A 23,708-nucleotide genomic window follows, 5' to 3' on the forward strand; every position below is an offset into this window, starting at 1 on the left:
GAATACCAAAGAAATTGGTAAGAAAGGAGAAGAATAAAATATAAATAACACACTTAACCCCTATTCCATTTCTATTTAGCAGCTAACAATACAAATTTATTAAATTTTCCACAAACTCCAGAGATCCTTAAAAAATCAAATGTTCAACCCGAGATTGATATGACTCCTTCGGATTGTGCCCATACAAAATGGTTCAATAAATTAGAAAACTAACTGTCGTCGTAGTTCGAGTAATTCATATATACAAGAAATTCATAGAGCTATATATCAAGATACAACGGGACATCCCCCAAGCGGCACGGCAGAATACTATCAGGCCGCTCAAAATTATGCACTTTATGGTAAAAACTTTTTAGATTTTCCCGAAAATCTAAAGCGTTAATGAACGACAAGAACTCCCAAAACACTGCTGCAGAAAATTCCAATTTCATAACAAACTTTGGTCAATGTTTTTATCCGGTAAGTTGTTTAAGTTCCAGTTCAGTTCTAGTTCGGTTCTAGATCAGTTTTAGTTCAGGTCTAGTTCAGTTCTAGTTCAGTTCTAGTTCAGTTCTAGTTCAGTTCTAGTTCAGTTCTAGTTCAGTTCTAGTTCAGTTCTAGTTCAGTTCTAGTTCAGTTCTAGTTCAGTTCTAGTTCAGTTCTAGTTCAGTTCTAGTTCAGTTCTAGTTCAGTTCTAGTTCAGTTCTAGTTCAGTTCTAGTTCAGTTCTAGTTCAGTTCTAGTTCAGTTCTAGTTCAGTTCTAGTTCAGTTCTAGTTCAGTTCTAGTTCAGTTCTAGTTCAGTTCTAGTTCAGTTCTAGTTCAGTTCTAGTTCAGTTCTAGTTCAGTTCTAGTTCAGTTCTAGTTCAGTTCTAGTTCAGTTCTAGTTCAGTTCTAGTTCAGTTCTAGTTCTAGTTCAGTTCTAGTTCAGTTCTAGTTCAGTTCTAGTTCAGTTCTAGGTTCAGTTCTGGTTCAGTTCTAGTTCAGTTCTAGTTCAGTTCAAGTTCAGTTCTAGTTCGTTCTAGTTCAGTTCTAGTTCGTTCTAGTTCAGTTCTAGTTCAGTTCTAGTTCAGTTCTAGTTCAGTTCTAGTTCAGTTCTAGTTCAGTTCTAGTTCAGTTCTAGTTCAGTTTCTAGTTCAGTTCTAGTTCAGTTCTAGTTCAGTTCTAGTTCAGTTTCTAGTTCTAGTTCGAGTTCTAGGTTCAGTTCTAGTTCAGTTCTAGTTCAGTTCTAGTTCAGTTCAAGTTCAGTTCTAGTTCAGTTCTAGTTCAGTTCTAGTTCAGTTCTAGTTCAGTTCTAGTTCAGTTCTAGTTCAGTTCTAGTTCAGTTCTAGTTCAGTTCTAGTTCAGTTCTAGTTCAGTTCTAGTTCAGTTCTAGTTCAGTTCTAATTCAGTTCCATTTCAGTTCTAGTTCAGTTCTAGTCCAGTACTAGTTCAGTTCTCGTTCAGTTCTAGTTTGATTTCAGTCCGATTTTAGTTCAGTTTTAGTGCAGTTCTATTTCACTTCTCTAGGTAGTGGAATAAACATTCTTCTTTTCCAGAAACCACAAATGGTAACTCCAAACACCATAGCTCCTTCTACATCTGCCGCTGCCTCCTCTGCTGCTTATTATCAAATCTATAATACTATGCAAGCTCAAGCCAGACCAACACTTTCCAATAATCCTACAAATAGCTCAACAGCTTATGGTATATTTTGGGTAATAAAGTTACTTATGTAGCAGCGACACCTACGAATCCATCGTTGATTTACAATCAACACAGTACAACAACAACAAATTTTATTTCGAATAGCTTAGCCAATGCTGCTTTAGCCACATCTCCAACAATACTCTATACAAATCCAATGTTGACAACAACGACTCAACAATATTTGAATACATTCTTCAAAGAATCACAATTTCTTAGTACCGCCTTAACAGCAAATTCTACACAAACAGCTACGGTAGCTTCAAATGCCAGTGGTGTTGGATTGTACGAACGTTTGCTGTATGCTCAAATGCTGCAGCAGCAACTCTATCAAACGCAACAGGCAGCAGCGGTAGCAGCAATGTTCCAGCATAAACAGAGAGCTGCGGCAGCAGCTGCTACATTAGCAGCAGCAGCTAGGCAAAGTGGCGTTGGAAATGTTGCTACAAGCAGCAATAGATCTTCACCCCAACATTTAACAAGCGTATCGTCCACAACGACTAGTAGCAATGGATCGAGTTTGAATACTTGTACTCGTCAAGCAAGAAGTAGTTCACCAGCAGAACTGTTGCGTCTGAAGCAACAAACAACAACACCTATTTCAGCAACTGGTAATGTGGAGAGTACCAAATCTAGCACTGATTAGGTTGTGAAATTTAACATTTTGAATACATAGTTTTGTTGTTTAAATTTATTCTTTATCTCATATATTAAGGCCTATTATGAGTGACGACAAGCAATGATGATATTAAGTTTAAACTTCCACTCAAATAAGGCCTAGTTTTTTATTTAGCTTTTTAATTTAATTTTGTTGTAAATATTTGTTATTAATAAATCTGCTTTAAAATTTTCAAAATGAGTACCGAAACGAACTTCTTCGGAATACGAAATAAATCATATTCAAACAACTTTGAAGCTGTTCGAATTAAGTTAGCAAAGAAAAGTCGTTAAAAACCCTGCTAAAATGGTTGCAGTATATGCTATTGTTGTGAGAATTAAATTTTATCCCGTTACCAGGGCAACAAAAACACAAAAAATATATAACACAAATTTTTCAAAGCACCCTGTGTTTAGGTTGTGAACTTGACTTCTGTGCAGTAGTTATACTACCATCCACTAGAGGGCAATGTTTATTAGTTGCCAGATTTATGTCCCCAATCTTAGGCTGGAAGTCCTTAAAAATCCCTATTTTTAAATTGAAATCCTTACAGTTTTCCTCAAAAAACATCATTCAATCTGAATATGTCTCCTTGTGTTCACGGGCGTAAAATTAAGAAGGACGGTCTCTAAAAATGGCATTATACTTATACTCACACCACTATAGTGGGGAGGGTATTATGCGTTTGTGCTGATGTTTGTAACACCCAAAAATATTGGTCATACACCCACCTCGATTAAGCTATGTCCGTCCGTCTGTCTATGTGCCCATGTAAACCTTGTGCACACTGTACAGGTCGCAATTTTTGAGATAATTTAATAAAATTTCGAACGTGAGCTTCTTTTGGCCCAAGAAAAAACTCTATTAAAAATGGATTCAATCGGTCCATTATTTCACCTAACCGCCATATAACCGGACCTCCCGAATAGGGCTTTTGACCTCATAATTACGTTAAATGATGACTATCTCTACAAAAATTGGCAAAACTTAGTTTTATATAAGTCGTAATAATTCTAGGGATTTCCTTTACTTTCGGGCATTATTAGACCCTAGCCCCATACAAAGTCCCCTTCAGAAAATAATTTGAATGTGCTTAAGTTTTTAGTTTAGTTCTAGTTCAGTTCTAGTTCAGTCTAGTTCAGTTCTAGTTCAGTTCTAGTTCAGTTCTAGTTCAGTTCTAGTTCATTCTAGTTCAGTTCTAGTTCAGTTCTAGTTCAGTTCTAGTTTCAGTTCTAGTTCAGTTCTAGTTCAGTTCTAGTTCAGTTCTAGTTCAGTTCTAGTTCAGTTCTAGTTCAGTTCTAGTTCAGTTCTAGTTCAGTTCTAGTTCAGTTCTAGTTCAGTTCTAGTTCAGTTCTAGTTTAGTTCTAGTTCAGTTCTAGTTCAGTTCTAGATCAGTTCTAGTTCAGTTCTAGTTCAGTTCTAGTTCAGTTCTAGTTCAGTTCTAGTTCAGTTCTAGTTCAGTTCTAGTTCAGTTCTAGTTCAGTTCGAGTTCAGTTCTAATTCAGTTCTAGTTCAGTTCTAGTTCAGTTCTAGTTCAGTTCTAGTTCAGTTCTAGTTCAGTTCTAGTTCAGTTCTAGTTCAGTTCTAGTTCAGTTCTAGTTCAGTTCTAGTTCAGTTCTAGTTCAGTTCTAGTTCAGTTCTAGTTCAGTTCTAGTTCAGTTCTAGTTCAGTTCTAGTTCAGTTCTAGTTCAGTTCTAGTTCAGTTCTAGTTCAGTTCTAGTTCAGTTCTAGTTCAGTTCTAGTTCAGTTCTAGTTCAGTTCTAGTTCAGTTCTAGTTCAGTTCTAGTTCAGTTCTAGTTCAGTTCTAGTTCAGTTCTAGTCAGTTCTAGTTCAGTTCTAGTTCAGTTCTAGTTCAGTTCTAGTTCAGTTCTAGTTCAGTTCTAGTTCAGTTTCTAGTTCAGTTCTAGTTCAGTTTAGTTCCAGTTATAGTTCAGTTCTAGTTCAGTTCTTCTAGTTCAGTTCTAGTTCAGTTCTAGTTCAGTTCTAGTTCAGTTTCTAGTTTCAGTTCTAGTCAGTTCAGTTAAGTTCTAGATTCAGTTCTAGTTCCAGTTCTAGATCAGTTCTAGTTCAGTTTCTAGTTTCAGTTCTAGTTCAGTTCTAGTTCAGTTCTAGTTCAGTTCTAGTTCAGTTCTAGTTCAGTTCTAAGTTCAGTTCGTAGTTCAGTCTCTAAGTTCAGTTTCTAGTTCGTTCTCTGGTTCAGTTCTCGTTCAGTTCTAGTTCAGTTCTAGTTTTTCAGTTCTAGTTTCAGTTCTAGTTCAGTTCTAGTTCAGTTCTAGTTCAGTCTAGTTCCAGTTCTAGTTCAGGTTCTAGTTCAGTTCTAGTTCAGTTCTAGTCAGTTCTAGTTCAGTTCTAGTTTCAGTTCTAGTTCAGTTCTAGTTCAGTTCTCGTTCAGTTCTAGTTCAGTTCTAGTTCAGTTCTAGTTCAGTTCTAGTTCAGTTCTAGTTCAGTTCTAGTTCAGTTCTAGTTCAGTTCTAGTCAGTTCTAGTTCAGTTCTAGTTCAGTTTAGTTCAGTTCTAGTTCAGTTCCTAGTTCAGTTCTAGTTCAGTTCTAGTTCAGTTCTAGTTCAGTTCTAGTTCAGTTCTTAGTTCAGTTCTAGTTCAGGTTCTAGTTCAGTTCTAGTTCAGTTCTAGTTCAGTTCTAGTTCAGTTCTAGTTCAGTTCTAGTTTCAGTTCTAGTTCAGTTCTAGTTCAGTTCTAGTTCAGTTCTAGTTCAGTCTAGTTCAGTTCTAGTTCAGTTCTAGTTCAGTTCTAGTTCAGTTCTAGTTCAGTTCTAGTTCAGTTCTAGTTCAGTTCTAGTTCAGGTTCTAGTTTCAGTTCTAGTTCAGTTCTAGTTCAGTTCTAGTTCAGTTTAGTTCAGTTCTAGTTCAGTTCTAGTTCAGTTCTAGTTCAGTTCTAGTTTCAGTTCTAGTTCAGTTCTAGTTCAGTTCTAGTTCAGTTCTAGTTCAGTTCTAGTTCAGTCTAGTTCAGTTCTAGTTCAGTTCTAGTTCAGTTTTCCTAGTTCAGTTCTAGTTCAGTTCTAGTTCAGTTCTAGTTCAGTTCTAGTTCAGTTCTAGTTCCAGTTCTAGTTCAGTTTCTAGTTCAGTTATAGTTCAGTTCTAGTTCAGTTCTAGTTCAGTTCTAGTTCAGTTCTAGAGTTCAGTTCTAGTTCAGTTCTAGTTCAGTTCTAGTTCAGTTCTAGTTCAGTTCTAGTTCAGTTCTAGTTCAGTTCTAGTTTCAGTTCTAGTTCATTCTAGTTCAGTCTAGTTCGTTCTAGTTCAGTTCTAGTTCAGTTCTAGTTCAGTTCTAGTTCAGTTCTAGTTCAGATTCTAGTTCAGTTCTCGTTAAGTTCAGGTTCAGTTCCTAGTTCAGTTCTAGTTCAGTTCTAGTTCAGTTCTAGATTCAGTTCTAGTTCAGTTCTAGTTCAGTTCTAGTTCAGTTCTAGTTCAGTTCTAGTTCAGTTCTAGTTCAGTTCTAGTTCCGTTCTCGTTCAGTTCAGTTTCAGTTCTCGTTCAGTCCTAGTTCAGTTTCGTTCAGTTCTAGTTCAGTTTCTAGTTCAGTTCTAGTTCAGTTCTAGTTCCAGTTCTAGTTCAGTTCTAGTTCAGTTCTAGTTCAGTTTCTAGTTCAGTTCTAGTTCAGTTCTAGTTCAGTTCTAGTTCAGTTCTAGTTCAGTTCTAGTTCAGTTCTAGTTCAGATTCTGTTCAGTTCTAGTTCAGTTTAGTTCAGTTCTAGTTCGTTCTAGTTCATTTAGTTCAGGTTCTAGTTCAGTTTCTAGTTCAGTTCTAGTTCAGTTCTAGTTCAGTTCTAGTTCAGTTCTAGTTTCAGTTCTAGTTTAAGTTCTGCAGTTCTAGTTCAGTTCGATTCAGTTCTAGTTCAGTTCAGTTCAGTTCCTAAGTCAGTTCTAGTTCGTTCTAGTTTCAGTTCTAGTTCAAGTTCTAGTTCAGTTCTAGTCATTTCTAGTTCGTTCTAGTTAAGTTCTAGTTCAGTTCTAAATACTAAGTTCATTCTAGTTCAGCTTCTGTTCAGTTCTAGTTCTAGTTCAGTTCTAGTTCAGTTCTAGTTCAGTTCTAGTTCAGTTCTAGTTCAGTTCTAGTTCAGTTCTAGTCAGTTCTAGTTCAGTTCTAGTTCAGTTATAGTTCAGTTCTAGTTCAGTTCTAGTTCAGTTCTAGTTCAGTTCAGTTCAGTTCTAGTTCAGTTCTAGTTCAGTTCTAGTTCAGTTCTAGTTCAGTTCTAGTTCAGTTCTAGTTCAGTTCTAGTTCAGTTTAGTTAGTTCTAGTTCAGTTCTAGTTCAGTTCTAGTTCAGTTCTAGTTCAGTTTAGTTCAGTTCTAGTTCAGTTCTAGTTCAGTTCTAGTTCTAGTTCAGTTCTAGTTCAGTTCTAGTTCAGTTCCAGTTCAGTTCTAAAAGTATAACTGAATCTGTAGAATCGTTATCCCAAAATTTATTTTAAATTCTCGACCCATATTTTGATAGTATATGGACAACACTTTTCCTTATTCCTTCATGTGCATGAAAAGATATTGTAAAATACTTAATGCCTTATTCATAACAATTTATCAAAGGTTTATAGAACAAATTTTGTTTGAAAAATTGTTATGAATATGGCCCTAAGAAGTAAAAACCTAAAACATTTTTTAAATTTTAATACTGTTTACAAATCGTTAGTTTTATTTATCTTAATAAAAATTATGTATTTCATCTATTTATTTTAAGCTTAGAACCATATTATTATACAAAAGCATAAAAATTGGTTATAGCTCTAAATAGAACCCATATACACTGAGTTATTGCATGTTTAATTTAAACAGCAGTAGCGAAACCAACACGGTTGTTGGCCAAATCGAAGATGGAGTAGTATCTGCCAATGAAGATATCACCCAAAATCCAGAAATCGGTACCAATGTTTTCGAAAGCAGAAGAGCAAACACCCTCGGATTGGAGAATGTAGTCACTGGCTTCAATGGTGAAAGTGGTGCCACCAATGTTCAAAGTCAAAGCGGGCAAGCTATCGATGCTGGAGCAATCAACAGTGTAGGTGTAGTAATCGTAGTTGAAGGTGGCACCAATGGCGGCTTGAATGTTTTCGTATTGAGAGTTGGGAACAGCAATTAGGGAGGTACCAGTATCAGCAATAGCTTGGCAGCTGTCACAAACATTGACACCGTTAATTTCAGCAGAGTTCATTTCGAATTGCCAGTAGCCTTCAGAGGAGACGGGAACATAAGTGATTTCACCGGTGTAGTGAGAGGGATCAACACCACCCAAAACGAGAACACCACCATTGTTGGAGGTACCTTCACGAGTCAAATAGAAGGAGAACAAGTTGGTGTCAACCAATCCTTGGGAGTACATGTTGTAGAAAGGAGGCACAACATTGTCTTGAGCAATTTGTTGGTAACCCATACCCAAAATACCATCGAAGGGAGAGTAGGTGAAAGTGGTGCCAGGTTCATTGGTAGCAGCAGCGAATACTTGATTTTGAATAGCCAAACCTTCAACAGTAACGGTATCTTGAACCAAATAGCCAGACAAACTGCCAGTACCGTAGGCAATGGAGAATTCTTCACCATTTTCAACATAGGTGGAGGAAGCACTGGGATCGTAGGTATTGTGGTTTTCACAGGCGGTATCACCGGAAGCACAGGGAGCTACAGGTACCCACAAGTTGGAGGAGCCAGTATCGAACAAAACTTGGAATTCTTGAGCTGGAGTACCGATGGTGATTTTGCCATAGTAAGAGTCATCGACGTAGTTCATCAAACTTTCTTGAACACCATCTCTGGGTTGAATTTTAACAAAATTACTGTATTTGCTCTTCAATTTGTACATTTCATTGGCCTTGTTTTTGGGCTCCTTGACCTTGTGCAAGGGCACAACGATGGCTGCCTCCGAAAGGAGGGCCAAACTTAAAAGTGTTACTACAAACTTCAACATGTCGTTAAACTATGAGCATTTCATTGAAATCGGTAGGCTTTTATAGTCAACGAAATAGGTAAAATAGACTCAATTCCTTATCTACCGGTATTGTTTAGAGATTAAAAAAAAAAAAACTCAACAAAAACAATGCTAAACAATTTTCAATTGACCACTTGTTTTCTTTTGACAATTTCAATTGAATAGGAATGATAAGAATTTGGTTGGTTTGGGCTTTTACTCAAATAGTAGGGAGTCTATATGACTGGATATCTAAAAATTATAGCAAAGACAAACAGAATTGAATGTCTCTGAACTAATATTTGTCAGATTTGGAATATACTTTCGATATTTAAATAGTATCTCTAACTCCCACGATAATGTTGCGAAAAACCTCTTTCATACTAAATGCAGTCGAAGGTTCTAAGAACTCCATTTCATGCTAAATGCAGTCTAAACTTCTTGAACACAAGTAGTTTTTAATCTTCCCTAAATACGAATAGATAACGTTTTCAGTCTATATGGTTGACTATAAAAGTCAATTGCATTCTAAGGAATGCTCATAGTTTGACAACATGTTGAAGTTTGTAGTAACAATTTTGAGTTTGGCACTCCTGTCGGAGGCAGCCATCGTTGTGCCTTTGCACAAGGTTAAGGAGCCCAAAAGCAAGGCCAATGAATTGATGAAGTTGAAGAGCAAATACGTCGATTTGATTCAAATCCAACCCAGAGAAGGTGTCGAAGAAAGTTTGATGAACTACGTTGATGATTCTTACTATGGCAAAATCACCATCGGTACACCAGCTCAAGAATTCTTGGTTTTGTTCGATACTGGTTCCTCCAACTTGTGGGTACCTGTAGCTCCTTGCGCCTCTGGTGATACCGCCTGTGAAAACCACAATACCTATGATCCCAGTGCTTCCTCCACCTACGTTGCCAATGGTGAATCCTTCTCCATTGCCTACGGCTCTGGCAGTTTGTCTGGCTATTTGGTTGAAGATACCGTTACTGTTGAAGGTTTGGCTATTCAAAATCAAGTATTCGCTGCTGCTACCAATGAACCCGGCACCACTTTCACCTACTCTCCCTTTGATGGCATTATGGGCATGGGCTACCAACAGATTTCTCAAGACAATGTTGTACCTCCTTTCTATAACATGTTCTCCCAAGGATTGGTTGACACCAACTTGTTCTCCTTCTATTTGACTCGTGATGGTACTTCTAATGATGGTGGTGTTCTTGTTTTGGGTGGTGTTGATCCTTCTCACTATACCGGTGAAATCACTTATGTTCCCGTCTCCTCTGAAGGCTACTGGCAATTCGAAATGAACTCTGCTGAAATTAATGGTGTTAATGTATGTGAAAGCTGCCAAGCTATTGCTGATACTGGTACCTCCCTCATTGCTGTTCCTTACTCGCAATACGAAAACATTCAATCCGCCATTGGTGCCACCTTCAACTATGATTACTATACCTATACTGTTGATTGTTCCAGCATCGATAGCTTGCCCGCTTTGACTTTGAACATTGGTGGCACCACTTTCACCATTGAAGCCAGTGACTACATTCTCCAATCCGAGGGTGTTTGCTCTTCTGCTTTCGAAAATGCTGGTACCGATTTCTGGATTTTGGGTGATATCTTCATTGGCAGATACTACTCCATCTTCGATTTGGCCAACAACCGTGTTGGTTTCGCTACTGCTGTTTAAATTCGATCCATTTAGAGCTATAAACAGATTTTATTACTTTGTATAATAAATTATGGGTTTTAGCATTAAATAAATATTTCAAAAGCATATTTTCGATTTAATTTTAGTTTTCAAATATCTGGAACATAAGGGACAAAATCTGGTTTTGGGGGAACTTTGATTAAAATATATTATTTTTATATAATATATTTCTGAAAACGGTATTAATTTCTTGTTGACCGATATCATAATTAAGTTGTCGGCATATGTTTACTCGGTTATATCATTTAATGCATAAATTCAATGATTTTTGGAAATAATGATATCGATACGATACCGTTAACATCGGTATTGTTACCGCCATAGAATAGGTATTAAAAGAAATCGCATTTGGATACGGGAATTTTGCTATATATTTAACACCTACATTCTATTTTAAAGGATTCAAAATTTTCTTTTAAAATTGGAGGGTGTGATCGAAAGACATTGGTTTCGACGTAAGCAAAACACTTTCTTTAGAAAAGCAACAAATATCTATAAGAGGGATAAGATATCATACACTTCTGTGATACCAGAGTTCTACGATAACGCTGATTGATAGGAAAATAAAAATTAAATAAAATTTAACATTTGTTTAAGAATTTACCAAGGTGTTAGAAATAACAGTTAAATAAAATGATAATTTAAAGTATGAGTTTAGCAAAAGCTTTATATTTTGTTGTAAAGGTTATAAAGATAGTTTGTCAGATCATCAGATTAGTAGAAGTCTTTTAAGATGGACCCATACAGAAATTACTCAAATAATACTTTGTATTTGTATAAATGACTTTAATCGTTACTATTTCAAAAATATTATTTTGATATTATTATCACAGAAGTACGCTCGTTTTACCGATATTTAAAGGCTTTTATTTTATTGGTTTTTCCCATTTTTGCATTCCCCAAAGTCATTTACTTATCAAAAATTCAAAACATTTACATATTTAAAAATATGATTGGGTTTTTTATAAATTTTGTATGAATACTTATTTTAGGCATTTGATATAATGCGGAATATCTATTTATAAGTGGATTTCGATTTGTAGTAAGTACAATCGATTCATATCACATATGTGCCATTTGTTTATGTCAATGAGCGCTGATAGGGTTAGGTGTACGTATGTACTATAATCTCTAGAAGTGTTTATTTGGATTTTGAGTTTATAGATTAATATTGTTTTGATTTATTTTAGAGGCCTGAAAGTTTGTTAGCCATGTGTATGGGTTTTTTTGCAATAACTATACAAATTAAAAAAAAATTGATTCATAACAATTGAAAATTTTGAACCTTTAGAATATTGTATACCAGAAGCGAATGATTATAAGACATGTTGATTGTTACCACGCTTTTTTTACTTCCACGAAGTCAAAAACTCATGCAGTCTCCATTTAGGTGTAATCATGGGTTACTATTTCCGGGGTATTACAATTACCGAATGTAGACGTTGAAGTCGTCCCGCCTAAAGCTAGCGATTGTTCCCTTTTTTCCCCGTCAAGACAATTTTCAAAGAAGTCATTATGATGTAATCTAAGTCTTCTCTTTAAATCCTCATATACCACAAGCCTATTTGAGTATGTCCAGCAATACTTGGACAATCTTGATGTGAAGTACATTCCATTGCGACCTGATTGCCAGTAAATATGCTTTCTTCTTATGTCGATATTTCGGTGTGATGTCATAATAAATGTTATGTTGATCCCAAATTCCAGACTTTACCCCCTCGTACAATCCTAGATTATGAAACAGTTGCAGGGTTTGGTAGTGCATTAATCTATGTTATCAGGGAAATTTGCTAACTCTTCTTTAATACTTGATGTCCTTAAAGTCTGTAGGACCCTGTGTCTGTCATAATTTGCCTCAGTCAGAGTTCTTTTACTTTTCAACAGATCTGTTGAAATCAAGTTTAGGGACCTCTTCGAGATTGTCCCTAGTTATACCATTATAAAGATTGCTTTCTTTCGCAATAACTTATCGTGAACAGTTACTTCGAGAGAGAAGAGAATTAACAAGATTTAATTTTAAACCTCATCTTGTTCCTATATCATTTTATATAGTTTGTCGGAAAGTGATAATTTCACATGATCTCGAGGAAGTGTGAATATATTAATATTATACATATCTCCTAGAGAAGTTTGGTTTTAAACAGGTTGACTACTCATCCACTGTCGGCACTTCATCGATCGAAAGTGTTGAGTGCATCTGCGAGGTTCTGAGAAATCGTCCAGATAGTCTATTGCCACCTTTGAGTTTTATATTAAAGGCATCCTCTTTATCAAGAAAGACCACTATCATATGTTATCAGAACTTCAATGATCTATTTAGGTGACCTACTAAAGCGGTCTAAACCATTACTATAGGCATGATAATAGGGAGATAAGAAGTGTTTTGGGTCTGCTAACATCCTAATAAGAATATCGATCATTTTCAGCAGAAATACGTCTAATGACTTTCGCTTTGCTATGTGAATCTTTTGGGTATAAATGTGCCCGTTTGTCCACTGTTTAAGTATGTTAGACCAGTACTTGGTAGATATTAGAGTGATCGATTATTCGATATTTTCCAAATACCGGTTTTCGAATAGTCCATATAGTTGAACTATTGAAGAAAAAAAAAACGGTTTTAAAACAGATTGAAAACCCGAGTCAATCACCCTAGTAGATATCCAATAGCCAGTGAATAATTAGTCTTGCATTATATTACAGATCTGTGATCTGGACCCGTAGACTTCTATAGATTAAAAATTTAAATTCACCTTTTTATCTTGTGCTCGTCGATGTCAATTTCGATTGGATATTGATGATGAGTATGCGTCTAACAGTTGTATGCAGTGGTTCATTAAATAGCATTTCTCTAATTTTCCCTTTTAAGAATAAGTATTCAGGGTAACAAGATTTGAAGATACCGAAACACAAAGACGGAATCAAAGAGATGTCTTGAATATCGAAGAAGTTATATGAGAAGTTATATGCGCTGTTATAAAGTCTCAAATATGGACAAAAATGTTTTCCTTCAGGACATGATATCTCGAAAAGCTAATGTAAAAGGAAAATTTATAGAAAATTTTATCTTTTTTGAAATTTTTTCGAAAATATCTCTTAATAAAAAGTTTTCGAAAATTTTCAAAAATTTCTCTATATATAGAAAATTTTCAAAAAAATTTATTTTTATAGAAAATTTTTAAAAAATTTAACTTTTTATAGAAAATTTTCGAAAATATATATTTTTAAAAATTTATTTTTATAAACAAATTTTCTTTTTATTAAAAACTTTTCGAAAAATTCTCTATTTTCAAATAATATCTAAAAATTCTCTGAAAAAATTCAATACAATTTCGGAATGTGTTTTCTAGAATATCGGGACAACATTCTAAATAATTAGGTTACCAAAGTAATTCGTTTAAACTAGTTCGAGCCACTTTTAACTATACCCAAGATTGTAATGATAAACTATAGTAAAACTATAGTCAAGATAAGTCCAATTATTTAATTATTATTTGTTATTTTAATAAATAATAGTATTTAATTTAAGACAAAGATAAATTGGTGGAAAATTTAAAAACAAAAAGATTAATTTTCATTAATAAAAAACACATTTAACAAATTCATATAATTCGCGTACTTTTTGCAAAATCACTAACGTGTGTAGTTTTCAAGTAGTTTATTTATCTGTAATATGATTACAAATGCGTGGGTAGTCTGACAAATAACAAAATAAACATTTAATTATTTAACAGCAATATTTAAAACGCAATTTATTTTAAAATCAATAAAATTTTCTAATACTTTCCCAATTAAGCCTTTAAATAATACCGAGTCATTTAGGTTTAGTAGACTAAACCTTAATGACTCTGTAATATTTAAACTCTTATCATAAAACTCTTATCGTAAATATTTAACGACACTTTTACAAAAAATATATAGTACCGCGAACACTTTAAATTGACCAGACACAATCGTTTAAATCTGTGCAAATATGAAATTAACGTATTTACGATTTTATATCAATAAATTATTATTTTGGTAGTACTTGAGATAACACGTTTTAAACAATAAAACAATAAATAAACACAAGTATAGCGTCATAAATTTTTTATAAAATATTTAATTGAAAAGCGAATTATATTGTTCTAAATTTTGTTTTATTAGAAAAAAAATTTATGATGTATGATAGCAATTTCGAGTTATTTTAGAATAATTATTATGGTAGCTCTTAGGAAAAACTTAAAGGCTATTTAGAATTAAGTAATATAATTAAGTTAATTAAGAGAAATCAATTAAATTGAAAACATAAATAATTACTTTGTATATTTATCAATTCTCTGAAAGACATTTGAGTACATTGACCAAATGTCTTGATCATTGTAATCGATCAAAAACTATTCTTATATAAAACGCCATAACACGTGTAACATATCAACATATTGCTGAAGGGTATGTCCAAAGCAGAGGACGAAAATATAGGTATATGAATTTTCGGACTGTCGATTATATTATACTCACTTGTTTAGTGATTTTTTTGGAATCACCGAAATCCTCTGGAATAAACTATGTATATATAATTTGATTAGGTGCAACGGCTCTTTAGCTAAATCTGTGGTCACAAAAATTTTCTATGACTAGACTATGACTAGACTATGACTAGACTATGACTAGACTATGACTAGACTATGACTAGACTATGACTAGACTATGACTAGACTATGACTAGACTATGACTAGACTATGACTAGACTATGACTAGACTATGACTAGACTAGCTATGACTAGACTATGACTAGACTATGACTAGACTATGACTAGACTATGACTAGACTATGACTAGACTATGACTAGACTATGACTAGACTATGACTAGACTATGACTAGACTATGACTAGACTATGACTAGACTATGACTAGACTATGACTAGACTATGACTAGACTATGACTAGACTATGACTAGACTATGACTAGACTATGACTAGACTATGACTAGACTATGACTAGACTATGACTAGACTATGACTAGACTATGACTAGACTATGACTAGACTATGACTAGACTATGACTAGACTATGACTAGACTATGACTAGACTATGACTAGACTATGACTAGACTATGACTAGACTATGACTAGACTATGACTAGACTATGACTAGACTATGACTAGACTATGACTAGACTATGACTAGACTATGACTAGACTATGACTAGACTATGACTAAACTATGAAGCAATTTATTGACGAAAAACTAATTTTCTAAAAGAGGCTTTATATGGGGGATAGGAGCAAATGTGGACCAATACCGATAAAATGGGATGGATAGATTTGTATTTATATAATATTTGTCTGTGCTAAATTTCATTGCAACAACAGTGTTATTAAATGAATTGCGGATATTCAAGTCACTTTCTGAAGCGGGCTTTGTATGGGGGCTAGGGTCAAATGAAGTCCCATCATTTCAAATTTCGGCAAGGTCATCAAGGCTTGTATAGAACTTATTTATGCGAACTTTCATCGAGATACATTCGTATTATACATAATTATGAGCTCAAAAGCCCTTTTCGGGGAGTTCAGTTGTATGGGGGCTAGGTAAAATAATGGACCGATTTTAACTATTTTTAATAGGCATCATCAAAACAAACGTGTATTCCAAATTTCATCAAATTATCTTGAAAATTGCGACCTGTACTTTGATAATAACGTTTACATTGACACACGGACGGTAGGACGGACACACGGACGGACGACCGACTTAGAAATTGATTCTGAGATGATCGGTATACTTTAAGGTGGGCATAGTACTAATATTTTAATGCGTTACAAACATCAGCACAAATGCATAATACCCTTCCCACTATAGTGGCGTAGGGTATAAAAAAAGTAATTACATATCAGATTATATGTAAGTCGTTAATAGACTCCTTCTAAGTAATGCAGACGGTATGTAGTAGTCATTAAAATGTAAGTTGTTAAGTAAGTACTGGCCATTACCATGTTTTTGCTGGGTTATTATAGTTTTGTTTAATAATTCAAAGCAAAATAATTGATTTGATTTCTTGCAAAAATTTTAGTATCAAATTAGATAAGACCATTTCAATAACAATGAAAAATTTCCAATTTTGCAACATAAGTGCTGCCATGTCTTTGTCAAAAACCGCAATGGCTTCTTGAGTATTTTTAGTTTTATTAAGAAATTTATTATCAATTCGCATATAATATTAAATAAATAATTTTAAGATAAAGTAATTATAGTATTTACTTATTAATAAATTGTATAAACATATCTGTTTATATATTGTTTCGTTTATTTGACCTTAAATCTAATCTTTAGAAATATTATTTGGAAAAACATGGTATATGTCTGGTATGATAAATTTCCAGACTAAAGACCAAGCGTCAGGTCTTTACTATAAATATGACAAATTTGCCGAAATCTATATAGTGATTGTGTGGACTTTAAGGGCGAAAAAAGCACAACTTTTAAAAAGGTAATATTTGTATAAAAACTTTAAAATAACATTAATTTAAATGTTTTCTTTGGATTTTATTTTCAGTTTAAAAATGTTGAAATCTATAGTAGTTTTCGCCATTATAGTGGCTGTGGTCAATGCTGAGTTGGTGCATGTACCTATACGCAAACATGAGAATTTTGTCAAGACCCATAAAGATGTTCGTGCTGAAAAGTCGGTATTGCGTACCAAATACAATTTGCCTCAAACCCGCGATTTACCAGAAGAACAATTATCGAACTCTTTAAATATGGCTTATTATGGTGACATTACCATTGGTACTCCACCACAAAAGTTTGTTGTTCTCTTCGATTCCGGTTCTTCAAATTTGTGGGTGCCCTCTAGCCGATGCTGGATCTGGGATGTTGCCTGCAAGAAACACAATCAATACAATCATGATAAATCCAGTACTTATGTTAAGAATGGTGAAACTATTTCTATACAATATGGCTCCGGCAGCATGAGTGGATTCTTGTCACAGGATGATGTCACCGTAGAAGGTTTAACCATTAAGAATCAAGTTTTCGCTGAGGCCATGAATGAACCCGGCAACAGTTTCACTGATGCCAATTTTGATGGTATCTTTGGTATGGCCTATCAAAGTTTGGCTGAAAACAATGTAGTACCACCCTTCTACAATATGTTCGCTCAAGGTTTAGTTGAGTCCGATGTCTTCTCTTTCTATCTCAAGCGTGAGGGATCTGCTATCGCTGGTGGTGAATTGATTTTGGGTGGTGTTGATTCAAGCTTATTCAAAGGCGACATCACTTATGTACCCGTTTCACAACAAGGTTATTGGCAATTTGAAGTATCTTCTGGTTCGATTAATGGTCAAAGTATTTGTGACAACTGTCAAGCTATTGCCGATACTGGCACCAGTTTGATTGTTTGTCCTCAGGCCGCTTACGAAACTTTGCAAAACGAAATTGGTGGCATGTACAACAGCGAGGATGGTAACTACTATGTTGATTGTTCTGCTATTGATTCGTTGCCTGTGGTCAATTTCGTCATTGGTGGTCGTAATTTCTCTCTAGAACCTAGCGCTTATATTGTAAATCTTGAAGGCAGTTGCATGTCCAGTTTTACTACTATGGGTACTGACTTTTGGATTTTGGGTGATGTTTTCATTGGCCCCTACTATACCGTTTTCGATTTGGGCAATAACCGTGTTGGTTTTGCTCCAGTTGCTTAAGTGTTGAATGTTAATAAATAAATATATTTAAAGTATTTTATATATAGTAATTATCTGAAAATTTCATAAGATTTTCTTTATTTTTTCAAGAGGTAAGAGGATTATATTAGAACCATATAAATACAAGTTTTTCTTAATTGACCAACCCTAATATAACGGCAAATAATCCGTCATATGTACATTTATCTAATACAAGAACCATTACATGTAAAAATAGTGTTTTTCTAAACAATTATTAAATACAACAACCCTCATTGTAATTTCCAGTATTGCCAGACGTAATTGTCTGCATAGTTTATAGTCTAGTCAATAGTCTAGTCTATAGTCTCGTCTATAGTCTAGTCTATAGTTTCGTCTATAGTTTCGTCTATAGTCTCGTCTATAGTCTCGTCTATAGTCTCGTCCATAGTCTAGTCTATAGTCTCGTCTATAGTCTAGTCTATAGTCTCGTCTATAGTCTCGTCTATAGTCTCGTCTATAGTCTCGTCTATAGTCTCGTCTATAGTCTAGTCTATAGTCAAGTCTTTAGTCTTGTCTATAGTCTAGTCTATAGTCTAGTCTATAGTCTAGTCTATAGTCTAGTCTATAGTCTAGTCTATAGTCTAGTCTATAGTCTAGTCTATAGTCTAGTCTATAGTCTAGTCTATAGTCTAGTCTATAGTCTAGTCTATAGTCTAGTCTATAGTCTAGTCTATAGTCTAGTCTATAGTCTAGTCTATAGTCTAGTCTATAGTCTAGTCTATAGTCTAGTCTATAGTCTAGTCTATAGTCTAGTCTATAGTCTAGTCTATAGTCTAGTCTATAGTCTAGTCTATAGTCTAGTCTATAGTCTAGTCTATAGTCTAGTCTATAGTCTAGTCTATAGTCTAGTCTATAGTCTAGTCTATAGTCTAGTCTATAGTCTAGTCTATAGTCTAGTCTATAGTCTAGTCTATAGTCTAGTCTATAGTCTAGTCTATAGTCTAGTCTATAGTCTAGTCTATAGTCTAGTCTATAGTCTAGTCTATAGTCTAGTCTATAGTCTAGTCTATAGTCTAGTCTATAGTCTAGTCTATAGTCTAGTCTATATTCTAGTCTATAGTCTAGTCTATAGTCTAGTCTATAGTCTAGTCTATAGTCTAGTCTATAGTCTAGTCTATAGTCTAGTCTATAGTCTAGTCTATAGTCTAGTCTATAGTCTAGTCTATAGTCTAGTCTATAGTCTAGTCTATAGTCTAGTCTATAGTCTAGTCTATAGTCTAGTCTATAGTCTAGTCTATAGTCTAGTCTATAGTCTAGTCTATAGTCTAGTCTATAGTCTAGTCTATAGTCTAGTCTATAGTCTAGTCTATAGTCTAGTCTATAGTCTAGTCTATAGTCTAGTCTATAGTCTAGTCTATAGTCTAGTCTATAGTCTAGTCTATAGTCTAGTCTATAGTCTAGTCTATAGTCTAGTCTATAGTCTAGTATATAGTCTAGTATATAGTATAGTCTATAGTATAGTCTGTAGTCAAGTCTACAGTCTAGTCTATAGTCTGGTTTATAGTCTAGTTTATAGTCTAGTCTATAGTCTAGTCTATAGTTTAGTCTATAGTCTAGTCTATAGTACTAGCATTAGGGGTTATGACTCCTCTCATATGAATTAAGTACTTTAATTAATAGTTTCGTATCATTAGCTGCATAACTTTATGAGAATATCCTAGACCGCCGAAACTTCTCCATACAATACCTAAACCAGATGGCTTATTATAAAAATACTGGCCAGTGGGTTGACTGAAACATAAATTAAAGAATTTAAAAGAAGATTTACAAAATTGTAACTCCATTACTTACACATAGGAACAATAAGTATACCACCAACCACTCTGACGTTCATCCGCACAACTTCCTGTTGGCCAACTATCGTTATCTTTATCGATTGTACTGAATTTTGAACCAACATTATACGACATATCATCCTCACCAAGGCCATAATGTTTTCCTATAGATTTTAATGCATACAATTCGCTAGCATTTCCCACTACAAAGTCATCGTAAAGAGCATAATAAGACTGTCCTACAAAGTTTTCTATATAGACATATAATTGCTGGCGACCATTGTAGTTTGTAAGAGCATGTAAATTCTCTAAACCTATCCAGTATTCACCATCCACTTGACCAAAACCTTTTACATAGTCCGACCAAGGACGTGAAAAATTTTCCGAACCATCATGACGTCGTAAAATATGCAGCCAATTACCACCATTGGTCTGGGTATCACAGAAGACCATTATTTGTTTAGACTTTTTGCCCGGTAAAGTTAGATTGTAATAACCACTTTTTTGAGTGCATTTCGTTGCGGTTTTACAATCAACCGGTGCAGGGTCTTGATAACAATACTGTTTAGTTGCCGGCAGCTTATCAACACGTACATCAAATAAAGGTTTCTTTTCAAAGTTTTCGATAGCCTTATCTTTAGTTACAATATTTGATATTCTGTAATAGATATTTAGAAATTTTATGTTCTTAAAATTTGTATTTAAAAAGTCTAAATTTCTTACTGTTCTTTTAAAGCTTTCATTTCCAATTTTAAATCATCGTTTGACTTTTTGATATTTTCATAATTTTTTAAAATTTGCAAATATTTTACTTCCAAATCTTCAGTTTTCTGCTTGTGTCTAAGAATAGAAAGTAAAGTATAAGATAAAACTGAACTATTTAGAGTACCCATCATCAAACCAGTAAGAGAGTATAGTCGTGCATGAAGGACCATGTGATACCCTACACCAGTTGTGTATTATTTTTAATTATATATAAGTATAAAACTTTTTTGATGAATTTTTTCTAAATTTCGATATATTTTGGATGAAAATCGGATTTTCTGAAAGATACTATATATGGGGGGGAATTAACGACATTCAAGTTATTTCCAGAGGGGGATTTTGTAGGAGGGCTAGGGTCAAACAAGGGCTTATGTAGAACATTGTTGGGCGTATTTATACCCTACACCACTATAGTGGGGAGGGTATTATGCGTTTGTGCTGATGTTTGTAACGCATTCAAATATTAGTACTATACCTTAAAGTATACCGATCGATTCAGAATCACTTTCTGAGTCGATTTATCGATGTCCGTCCGTCCGTGTGTCCATGTAAATATTGTTATCAAAGTACAGGTCGCAATTTTCAAGATAATTCGATGAAATTTCGAATACATGTTTGTTTTGATCCAAGGACTAAGCCTATTGAAAATGGTTAAAATCGGTCCATTATTTCACCTAGCCCCCATACAACTGAACCCCCCGAAAAGGGCTTTTGGGCTCATAATTATGTATAATGTAAATGTATCTCGATGAAAGTTCGCACAACTAAGTTTTCTACAAGCCTTGATGACCTTGCCGAATTTCGAAATGATCGGACTTCATTTGACCCTAGCCCGCACACAAAGCCCCCTTCAGAAAGTGACTTGAATATCCGCAATTCATTTATTAGCACTGTTATTGTAATGAACTTTAGCACAGACAAATATTATATATATTATATAAATACAAATCTATCCAGCACTTTTTATCGGGATCGGCCCACATTTGCTCCTATCCCCCATATAAAGCCTCTTTTACAAAATAAGTTTTTCGCCAATAAATTGCTTTTTTTTTGGTCAATTATGGACCGATCCTCGTCAAATTTTTTAGAACGATTTTAGTTTAGGCAGTAATGAGCGTCAAAGCCATTTTCTGAAGGGGGCTTTATATGGGGGTAGGATCAATTATGAACCGATCCTTATAAAATTTTACAAAGCGATTTAGGTTCCTGTAAAATATGTTCATGTCGAATTACATCGCTATAGATGCTTCTTTAAGGCAGTTATGAGCGTTATAGTCTTTTTCTGAAGGGGACCTTATATGGGGGGTAGGGTCAATTATGGACCGATCCTTATAAAATTTTAGAGAGCGATTTAGGTTTCATGACGAATTTCATAGCTATAGATGCTTCTTTTAGTCAGTTATGAGCGTTAAAGTCATTTTCTGAAGGGGACCTTATATGGGGGCTAGGCGAATTCGTGGACCGATATTGCCCATTTTCAATACAAACTGCATCAATATAAAATGTCTCTGCAAAATTTCAGCCCGCTAGCTACTTCCATTTGGACTCTATCGTGTTTTCAACAGACAGACAGATAGACAGACGGACGGACATAGCTAGATCGTCTTAGAATTTAATAAGGATCCGGAATATATATACTTTTATGATGAATATTTCGATGTGTTACAAACGGAATGACAAAAACAATATTTTTTGATGGTGGTATACAAATAAATCACATTAAATATTCATAACTGGTGTAGGGTATCATATAGTCGGCTAAGCCCGACTATACTTTCTTACTTGTTTTTTTTTAGAGATATTAGTATATTTGTCATAATTATGAGCTCCATAGCAAAATTTTGGGATTCGGTGAAATAATGCACCGATATCAAACAAAATTCATAGGGTTCATGGGTAAAAAGTAATTTCATTGAATTATGTTAAAAATTGCGGCATTTAGTTTGATTACAAGGTTTACAAGGTTTAAATAATAGACAGATATCAAAACGTGTACTAAATTTCATCGAATTATCTTAAAAATTGTCACTAATAGTTTGATTACAAAGTTTTCATGGACTGACACACAGGTAAAGAGGATAGACAGAGAGGACAGACAGACGGACGGACATTATTCTTAGTCAATTGGTGCATTTTGAGTGGGTATAAGATCATAATTCTCTGCGTTACAAACATCAGTACAAATCCAATATACCCTCCCCTCTAAAGACGTGTATAGTACCCTGATCGGCAAAGAGATCTGTTAAGAGCTTTCTTGTACTCTTAATTTCACACGTTTGTATGCTTACACATGTATAAAAAACGATAAAAACCAGTAAGAGAACTTATATTTTACTCTCTGCCGGTGTATGGTATAGTATTAAGAGAAGAGATACATTGATTGCTTGTGTGATTCCGTCTGCAACACATCGACATATTGAACGTTGATCCACAAAAATATATACATACATATATTTTTTATGGACCAGCACTTAGAGGTTGAGCCCTGATATATTAAATGACGATAGGATCATTTTACGCTTTGATGGTGGGTACATAAGTCTCAGCATAACCGAATACTTCTTTTAACTTACACTTCTTCCGATTTTTTAACAGCATTCAACTCATCCAGTAAGATTGAATACCTTCCTTTTATTTCTGATATTGCCTTTATAAAAGCATCTATAAATAAAATAAATCTTTAGAAATCCTCTAAATATTAAAGATAATAACTACATACTCTGTAGAACTTCATATTGTTCCGTGTTATAATTAACCTCTTGATGACTAGATCTATCACTAAAAAAAGAGATTTTTTTATAAAAAAGTACTAAATTACTTTTAAGTATTTACTTCTGAGAAGCATTATCCAAACGAGTATTCAAATCATCCAAAGATTTTAGAACATAACCAAAATTTTGAAAAACTTGCAGAAACTTGCTGTCCATAGAATTACAATTGTTGCTAGGATTTCTGAAAAGAAGAAAAGCTAAAGCTGTCTTAGATATTCACGGTATAAGAGATCAAGTATAACAGTTAAATCGGTTAAATCATACTCACTTTTCACTTAAAACATCTAGGCGAACTTTCATTGTATCAACTGATTTTTTAACACTTTCCATTTGTACGAAAAAATTCAAATACATTTCTTCTATGTCACGCAATTCTGAACTCTAAATAATAATTAATACTTATTTAACATATATTTTGTAAAAATCTTATTTAAATTACATACAACACATATTATTGAGAATAAAATAATTATTAGATATTTTAAATACATGATTATGCCCGTTAGTCACGTTGAAGGGGATTTTTAAGACTGAGTAAAAATATATTTTAAGAAAAATTTCAAATTGTTTTCAATTCAACAGTGATAGCAAGAGAGTGTATAAGTTAAAGATCATTTGAAATTGCTGATAATTAAATTAATTATTTAAATAATATATTGATATTAATTGTTATTATTATAAATTTTATTATATTAAATATGTCTAAGGGATTTTCAGCTATTAAATGGAATTTCAGATTAACGTTCTACGCAAAA

At 34.1% G+C, this 23,708-nt stretch overlaps 4 protein-coding genes and 1 pseudogene across 7 annotated transcripts; 3 read left to right on the forward strand and 2 right to left on the reverse strand.

Annotated features, from left to right (window-relative positions):
- Positions 1-2,523, forward strand: part of LOC119607940 — a 3,132-nt pseudogene extending 609 nt beyond the window's left edge.
- Positions 2,524-6,924: 4,401 nt separating this feature from the next.
- LOC119607938 (lysosomal aspartic protease-like) lies at positions 6,925-8,246 on the reverse strand. Its single transcript, XM_037962100.1, has one exon. The coding sequence runs from the start codon at positions 8,226-8,228 to the stop codon at positions 7,095-7,097; it is 1,134 nt and encodes a 377-aa protein (XP_037818028.1). The 5' UTR covers positions 8,229-8,246; the 3' UTR covers positions 6,925-7,094.
- A 498-nt stretch (positions 8,247-8,744) lies between these two features.
- On the forward strand, positions 8,745-10,005 carry LOC119607939 (lysosomal aspartic protease-like). The gene has a single exon (XM_037962101.1). It carries the CDS (start codon positions 8,783-8,785, stop codon positions 9,914-9,916), a length of 1,134 nt encoding a protein of 377 aa, XP_037818029.1. The 5' UTR covers positions 8,745-8,782; the 3' UTR covers positions 9,917-10,005.
- A 6,338-nt stretch (positions 10,006-16,343) lies between these two features.
- LOC119607942 (lysosomal aspartic protease-like) lies at positions 16,344-17,682 on the forward strand. The gene is made up of 2 exons (XM_037962103.1): positions 16,344-16,408; positions 16,475-17,682. Exon 2 carries the CDS (start codon positions 16,482-16,484, stop codon positions 17,619-17,621), a length of 1,140 nt encoding a protein of 379 aa, XP_037818031.1. The 5' UTR covers positions 16,344-16,408; positions 16,475-16,481; the 3' UTR covers positions 17,622-17,682.
- A 1,451-nt stretch (positions 17,683-19,133) lies between these two features.
- LOC119607946 (techylectin-like protein) lies at positions 19,134-23,482 on the reverse strand. Of its 4 annotated transcripts, none has more exons than XM_037962109.1 (8): positions 23,397-23,482; positions 23,222-23,334; positions 23,015-23,134; positions 22,902-22,960; positions 22,756-22,843; positions 20,141-20,257; positions 19,434-20,075; positions 19,134-19,373 (listed from the first exon to the last, which is right to left on the reverse strand). In XM_037962109.1, the coding sequence occupies exons 1-8, from the start codon at positions 23,442-23,444 to the stop codon at positions 19,256-19,258; spliced, it is 1,305 nt and encodes a 434-aa protein (XP_037818037.1). In that variant the 5' UTR covers positions 23,445-23,482; the 3' UTR covers positions 19,134-19,255. The 4 variants fall into 4 exon arrangements, with proteins under 4 accessions (XP_037818037.1, XP_037818038.1, XP_037818039.1 ...); XM_037962110.1 differs by having other exon boundaries at positions 23,393-23,411; XM_037962111.1 differs by lacking the exon at positions 20,141-20,257 and having other exon boundaries at positions 23,397-23,471.
- Between the last annotated feature and the right edge of the window lie 226 nt (positions 23,483-23,708).

This window comes from Lucilia sericata, unplaced genomic scaffold, assembly GCF_015586225.1.
Source record: "Lucilia sericata isolate MDLA Ls3-8-SP2 unplaced genomic scaffold, ASM1558622v1 Contig000765F_arrow, whole genome shotgun sequence".
In the NCBI taxonomy this organism is placed as follows: Eukaryota; Metazoa; Arthropoda; class Insecta; order Diptera; family Calliphoridae; genus Lucilia; species Lucilia sericata.

Coding starts and splice junctions, on each gene's coding strand:
- LOC119607942 (XM_037962103.1), top strand. CDS start 16,482: ATGTTGAAATCTATAGTAGTTTTCGCCATTATAGTGGCTGTGGTCAAT.
- LOC119607946 (XM_037962109.1), bottom strand. CDS start 23,444: ATGTATTTAAAATATCTAATAATTATTTTATTCTCAATAATATGTGTT. Junction 20,258..22,755: donor GTTAAAAAATCGGAAGAAGT/GTAAGTTAAAAG, acceptor TTCTATTCTTAG/ACACAAGCAGAAAACTGAAG. Junction 20,076..20,140: donor ATGAAAGCTTTAAAAGAACA/GTAAGAAATTTA, acceptor TATCTATTACAG/AATATCAAATATTGTAACTA.
- LOC119607938 (XM_037962100.1), bottom strand. CDS start 8,228: ATGTTGAAGTTTGTAGTAACACTTTTAAGTTTGGCCCTCCTTTCGGAG.
- LOC119607939 (XM_037962101.1), top strand. CDS start 8,783: ATGTTGAAGTTTGTAGTAACAATTTTGAGTTTGGCACTCCTGTCGGAG.